General features: G+C 44.9%; 1 protein-coding gene across 1 annotated transcript; it reads right to left on the reverse strand.

Annotated features, from left to right (window-relative positions):
* Nucleotides 1-716: 716 nt before the first annotated feature.
* On the reverse strand, nucleotides 717-4,749 carry LOC104082621 (prostate stem cell antigen-like). The gene is made up of 3 exons (XM_009585823.1): nucleotides 4,698-4,749; nucleotides 2,712-2,816; nucleotides 717-1,077 (listed from the first exon to the last, which is right to left on the reverse strand). Exons 1-3 carry the CDS (start codon nucleotides 4,747-4,749, stop codon nucleotides 866-868), a joined length of 369 nt encoding a protein of 122 aa, XP_009584118.1. The 3' UTR covers nucleotides 717-865.
* Nucleotides 4,750-6,882: the final 2,133 nt, after the last annotated feature.

Here is a 6,882-nt window from a genome sequence, read left to right on the forward strand (position 1 = left end):
TTAGCTGCCGGCTGGGTTAAACCACAACAATGGGGAATGGATCAAAAAGGAACTTGAAGAAGAAAGCTTGAGAACCTGCCTGTGGGAGATGAGAACCTTCAGGGGATGCTACTATGGCCAGGACGGAGACTGGCAATCCCAGAATTGGATTGGTTGACCAGGACACTATGGGGATACCCTTTCCATTTCACCCCAATGGTTATTGCCCACCACAGTGCTCCAGGTACCTGAATGTGCAGTTCTGCCCACCATCCCAAGGATGCTACAGCTATGGAAAGGCATATGAACGGCTGTACACACACGTAGCAGGGGAGGTGAGCACTGCTTTTGTCTGGTATGGTAGCTAACAGGGTCTCTAGGTCACAAGCAAGTTCCCTTTGAGGTATGATTGCTCTTCACGGGTTTTCTTGGGCTATGTGCCCTCCAGAGTTTGTCATAAGCCCCTCAAGCTTTGGAGGTACAGATGCCACCTCTATTCTTCTCTGCCATGGCACCTCTTGGCACGTATCATCGTTACACAGCAATGACCAAGACTGAACATCGGCCAGGCACGCAATACACCCACCTGCAGTTGCTGCTGGTTGCAGAAATACGTGACTAAGTGACATACAGGTAACAAACTCACACTTGATTCAGAAATAAGTATATTTTAGGTGTTATGCAGGTAGCATGCACACATATTTTCTTATCTGGTAGCACTACAGCAATACAATAACAGTAACGAAGAAGCTATCATACGGCAAAGATCTGCCATCAGCTCCAAGGATGCTGAGTGCCCAACACACCATCTTGCTCCTGGTTACAATTCCTGTCATAAGAGGGGTGCTCCAAGAATTTCTGTGGTTATGGGACTCGCCTTTGCTCCTCACAGTCTGTTGTTCAGGAAAGGCCAGAGCACGCTGGCTGCTATCCCTGCTGCCATCCCATAGCTGTACCTCACACTGCCCGCTGCATTGACATTGCAGAGGTCGCTGCTGCAGCAGGAGATATTCCTGTTGCCCACGCTGAAGTCCTGATAGAGTGGGTTGCATGATGAGTCACAGCCCTTGCTGATGATGTTGAAGAGCCCTACGAGCCCTGGAAGGAAAGCAGGACCATTACTACAAGGACTCAATGCAAGCCAAGCCAAGCCCCATGGAACTGAATAATGAGACGTTATTCTTATCTGAGTTCACTTCTTGGGAAAAAAAAAAAAGAATGTTTCCAAACAGCTGCATGTTTTACTGTAGCAGGTTGTATTTTTGGGGTGTCAGTTTGTCAACAGGGGGAAAGATTTCAGTCCCCAAGTATTTGCTTAAGGCAGTGTATTCCCCAGCACAATTCTCAGGGGTTTCTAAAACAGCACCAACTACAGAAATTCTAATAATTTAAGTAATAATGAAAGTAGCCATTAACACCTCTTCTGGGGAGTCTAAGCTACTAATGGATGAGGAGCAAGCATGTGGGGTAATCTTTGCTTGTATGCCATGTAGCTTTGTTGCACGGAGCCTTTCAAAACCCAGGGAAGTTATGGAAACACGGCTATCCCCATTTCACAGGTGACAGAGTTATTGTTTGATTTGTTTCTGAGAGGCACAGCCTATTTTTCTGTGGCCAGTTGATACTCAGTAACTGCTGGTTACCAGCAGGTTACAGTCTGCATGAGATTTCCTGATCTTACCCAATTTATTCTGGGCATCAAGTCTTTGACATGTGCAAATTTAGTGTATAGGGCCGGTGGGTTATACAATGTGGTGGCTGTGGGTTTGCACATTTCCAACAAGGACAATGCCTACTGGAGGTATTACATTTACTGCTTGACAGAGATGAGTTTGAACATGCCACTGATGGCTTTTGTGCCCCAGGTCTGAGAGCGACTGAGCTGTTACCACAGATCTGCACAGGTTAAACATTTTTTTGCCAGATCTAGAATGGAAGAATTAAATCATAATCTGATAAAGGAGTTTACCCAGAGACACACAGATGGCTGCATTCAGAGCTGGCTGTAGATGGGCCTAGGTGAAATTCTGTCCTTTTCATGGGATTCACCTAAAGTCAACTCTGTCATTGAATGTTCCTCCTAACTTCATGACTATGTTTCACCAGACTCAGCCCCTCACATTTTAACACATGTTCCAAACTTTTCAAAGCCATAAACTTAACCATTGCCCCTGTAAGCAAATCACTTTTGGTGTTATGAAAGAGAAATAAACCTAATTTTGTACAGGTGAGAGACATTGGTAGGTATTTGCAATGTCAAGTGCTTAATAGCTAGTGCTCTGTTGAGCAGCTGCACCCTCCTGAGGTTCGTTCCAGGCCCTTGGCGCTGCACTGGCCATACTGCTCAATTTTTAGCGTGATCTATTGGCAAACACTGAGGAATTTATGGGGTACAGCATGCACGTACTAATATGACTTTGTAATCACATTCTCATGGCCAGTGTGGGGGGAGGTCTTGGTGATGGTCAGCACCACTACCAAGGGACCAGTTATCACCAAGGGATAAACATTTTTCTTCTGTCATTTCTACTTAACATGAAAGTAATCCGAAAGCTTTTTTATCATCTTTTCTCCCCAGATGGCTTTTCTCTTCTTACTGTACACTGAGCTTTGCTGGCCCACACCAGCTGGTGGATCTAGAGTAGGAGGGGCTGGCTTGGACACCTGAGTCTGGGACCATGCTTGGCTCCAACACCATAGCTAAGACATTGCCCACCCCTACTTTTCCTTACTGATCACATCTGTCTTGCATGTTTCCGCATCCTTGCAGTCCTCTTTCTTCTGACAGTTGGAGTTGCTGAGCTGTGACGTGCAGCTGTAACACTGCAAAGAAGAACCTGCAAGAGACCAAGAGGGGTTATAAGACAAGTCCATCTGAAGCTCTCCAGGGAACCCAACTTAGTGCTTCAACTGGGAAACAGGACCATTCCTGTGGGTCCTCAAAGAAAGACAGTACCTCTGTTATTGAGAAAACAATGGTTTTCTTCCATTTTCAGGGGACAATAGTACAATTGCTTGGTGTGAGAGTCAAGTTTTGCAGGTGCTGAAGCTGTTTCAGATCTAGTCAGTGCAGTGAGGGAGCAAAAAGAGACCAACTGGAAAGCTGGTCCCATTGACTGGTCTCATCAGTCCATGGGAAGAGTTTCCCAAATGCGTCTTTCTCTGCATTTGGAATGCTTAACTCGGTTCCTGTTTGGAACAGGCTTTTTGTGATATTCCCACCTCCTGAGCTGGGAAGAAGGGATGAAGTCCCCAGAAGGACACATAGATATTATTTGTCTGCCTCTATAGACCTTAGTGTTTTACCAGGTGGACTTGTGAGCCTTAGCTGAGGCATTGCCAGGGTTGGATGAAAGAGGGAAAGCCCAAAGGGAAGAAAGGGTGAGGGAGGGTGAGGCAATTTGCAAGGTCTCTTCCAGCCCATTGTCTCAGTTTGACCAACTTGTGACACGTACTCTCCATCACCCCCTCCTAGAAAGCAAAGCGCAAACATGGCTTTCGCCTCCCTCTGAAAACCAGGTCACCACGTGTTTCCACCCCCTCATGGACATGCCACTCTATGGGGGATGCAAGGCAGTGTTGTTAACATCTGCTGTGCTGTTATGCGCATCAAGCAAAAGCAGAATAAGCATTGCAGCTTACAAGTGTCTAGCCCTGATGAAAAGTAGTCCCCAGAGGAGTGAGAGCATGGTGCAATTACCTGTTCCTATTACCTACCCATGCCCCGGGAATGGCCTTGCAAGTGTGAGTTAATGTATATATATGTATTTTAACCCCATGACCACCAGGCTTGTATCGTGAATCCCTCAAGTCAATACCCTAATGCCTAAAATATTCTTTTAGGGCACAGAAAAGCCCTATTTAGAAATTAGTGTTATTCAGAGCAGGAGGAAGAAGTGATTTCAGGTCTCCCTCTGTCCAAGCTGTTCTGGTATAAATGGCTGATACGTAGAAGCAAGGAGCCAAACCCCAGTTTGTCTGTAGTGCTGCACTCTGCTCTCACATTTATCTGACTTTTAATGCAATGACAGTCAAACTTCAGAGAACTCTGATAGAAGCTGGCAGAGGAGAAGTTCTGGCCAGGACTGTATTAGATCTGCTCAGCTCTGCTTCTTCTGTTCTCTGGTAATAGGGAAAAGTTGGTTTAAAACCATTTTTTCCCAGTGAGGCTAGAAAAACCTGACAGTGTCCGATTCCCACCCATCCAGTTTATAAAATAACACACCACGGCATTCTCCCTTTTTCTGTCACATTAAAATTCTGACAATCTGTGCAGCGTCAGAGGCCACTTTTGAAACGAAGAGTCAAAAAACAAGTTGGAACAAAACTTACCTTTGTAGAAATGTTGCAATTTTGATAGCCTGGGAAGAAGAAAAATAATCCTCCCACCCCACTTAAAAAAAAAACAACAAAAAAACAACCCACACATAACTATATGGTCTGGCTTAAATAACTTTGATTTCAATTAAATTGAGTTTTGTATAGGATTTGTCTTTCCTGGAAGCTGCTTTACCCAGCGCTACGATCACACCATCAGCAGGGTGGGACTATGTATTGTTTCCATGCAACACCCAGGACATCCCATCAAAAAGCAAATGTCTTCATATGACAACTGGGTCGACATTTCATCCCTCACTGCCAAACCCCATCACAAGTCTTTTCTCCTAGCTGAAGATCTGCTGGAGGGGACACGGTGTAGACTCTCTATGCTGTCTTACCTGAATCCAAGCACAGGACTGCTCCCAGCAGGAGGACAAGGAAAGCCTTCATTTTGGGATAGCCTCTCTCGTGCTGAATATGGGTTGTTTCCTCGTGGAGCAGTATATATACCATGGGAGGTAGCAGTCGGGCATGCCCAGAAGGTTACCCTGTGAAGGCACCTGAGCGAGGCTGCTTGGTGGACCAAGGGAGGGGTTGGTTTGTGGTGGTGATATTTGCGTTAGGTGCCTCTCCTATTTGACTGTGACTCTTGGAGCTATCAGCAGCTCCTCTCCACCACTACGCCCCCACCTTTCCTCCTACCCTTGGGCAAAGTGTTCACACGAGTGGAAAAAACCTCAAATTCTTTAGAACAAGGCTGGCCTTATGGATTTCCCCAGAGCCAGCGAGGCTGTGGTTGCACTCTGTGAACAAGGCTCTCCACCCCCGTTGATATCCTGAGTGGAGCTATTGTGTTTAAATCAAGGACAAAACGTTCTTTTAATAAACACCTCCAGCCATTTATCTGCATGTGTGAGTGTCTCTCGAGTGACACTCGTGGCACATGGTAGCAAGGTATGTGGCCAAATTGCAGTGCAATGACTTCTTCCAGGTGTCTAGGTGCTCATTTGCACTTATTTGTATGTATTGGCTGTAGTCTAGAAAAAACAATGGCCAATTCAAATTTTTTGTGTGTGTTGAAACCAAAGGGACCTTGTGATGGCTTTGCTTGGTATTGTTTTTATCTGCCACATTTGCACTGTGGCATGCTTCTCTTTGTCTACCAGTCTCTCTGTCTAGTATCGGTTGGGTAAGGTTTTGACACTTGAACTTACATCAGCATGTACTGTAAACCTCTCTCATCCCTCACATCCTTTAATCACTTCTCAGTACATACCGGCATAAAAGAAAACAGGCCTTTCTGCTAAATTCAATTTGCCACGGTTTCTGGCTTTATTTAGGGTTATTCTTAAATCTCAGGAACTTAGCACTTTGCAGTAATAGCCTGCAGGGACTTGCTCTCACGCAGTTTAGCTCTTAGGACACCGGGCACTTTTTCAAATTGAAAGGAAGGTGTGCTGGTGTGTTGGTGGATCATTGCTCTTGATCAGTGGCTGTGGGATGAGTGATAGAAGGTCAGCTGGACTAAGTCTGCTGAAGTTAATGACACTGCCGTGATTTACACCAGTGGAGAATCTGGTGCAGGGGATGATTTTACAAATCCTATTTCCTCTGTGGGGATCTTAAGTGCTTCCCCTTGGACTCTTGAACTTCCGTTTAAACAGAAAAAAACCCCAAAAAACACAGCACAACACCTTCTTTCTATGTCTATTAACTTTTGCTTCATCATATTTTTGCAGACCATCTCATTTATAGCCAACTTTTATGGAATAGCTGGAGTGGCAATATGTTCTCAGACTCTGGTGTTCCTTATTCAGAGATATTTAAGGCTTTTTTTCTTTTTTAATCCCTTATGATTGTCCCTGTAGGGTTTGGTTCCTTGTGTTACAGAAGAATAGGGCCAAGGGGAAAGCATAACTTGGTCACCCCATCAAATCCACCCAGGCCTTGAATTAAACATTCCTTCCTTCAAGCAACTCATCGGTAAGTAAGAGGGAGTGCTCTTTTCCTCCCCAGCAGCCTGACTTGCTGCCAGTCAAACTCTCCTAGTACTATTATTTCTTTTTATTCTTTTTCTAACAGCATTTCTAAAACATCTATTTTTTTCTAACAGGGTGCCAGCGAAGACCAGGACTGATGGTGCTGTGAAAGAGATGCACACAGCTAAGAGCCTGTCCATGCCCCAGTCCTGCTTGGCTGCAGCCCGAGGCTGTGAGAGAACCCAGTAATTCCTATATCCTTACATCAATTGTTGCTTCTCACTGGTTTTTTTGAACATTTGCGTGCAGTTCCTGCTTGAATCCTGAAGATGGCAAATGTGCCCCATTATAATTATTACACATACATTAAGATGCAGTTGTCCATAGGGTTGTGTGTGCATGGTATTTTTTATTTTCCTGATGTTATAAAATCGCCAATTCATCCAACTGCATGAAAAGGACCATCTATTTCCCCTGGGAATCTAAGGATGCCTACAAATCACTTGGGTTTTGTTTTGTTTTGGTTTTTTTTTAATACTATTTTATGTTGTCCCTGCAGATTCCTGATAGATATAGGTCTGGAGCTTTCTCTCGAGAAGGGAGG

Source organism: Fulmarus glacialis, unplaced genomic scaffold (genome assembly GCF_000690835.1).
Source record: "Fulmarus glacialis isolate BGI_N327 unplaced genomic scaffold, ASM69083v1 scaffold929, whole genome shotgun sequence".
In the NCBI taxonomy this organism is placed as follows: Eukaryota; Metazoa; Chordata; class Aves; order Procellariiformes; family Procellariidae; genus Fulmarus; species Fulmarus glacialis.

What these genes read in the sequence shown, in the direction of transcription:
- LOC104082621 (XM_009585823.1), bottom strand. Translation starts at nt 4,749, where the DNA reads ATGAAGGCTTTCCTTGTCCTCCTGCTGGGAGCAGTCCTGTGCTTGGAT. An exon ending in AGTCCTGTGCTTGGATTCAG is followed by an intron (nt 2,817 to 4,697) that starts GTAAGACAGCAT and finishes GGTCTCTTGCAG; the next exon opens with GTTCTTCTTTGCAGTGTTAC. An exon ending in ATGCAAGACAGATGTGATCA is followed by an intron (nt 1,078 to 2,711) that starts GTAAGGAAAAGT and finishes CTTTCCTTCCAG; the next exon opens with GGCTCGTAGGGCTCTTCAAC.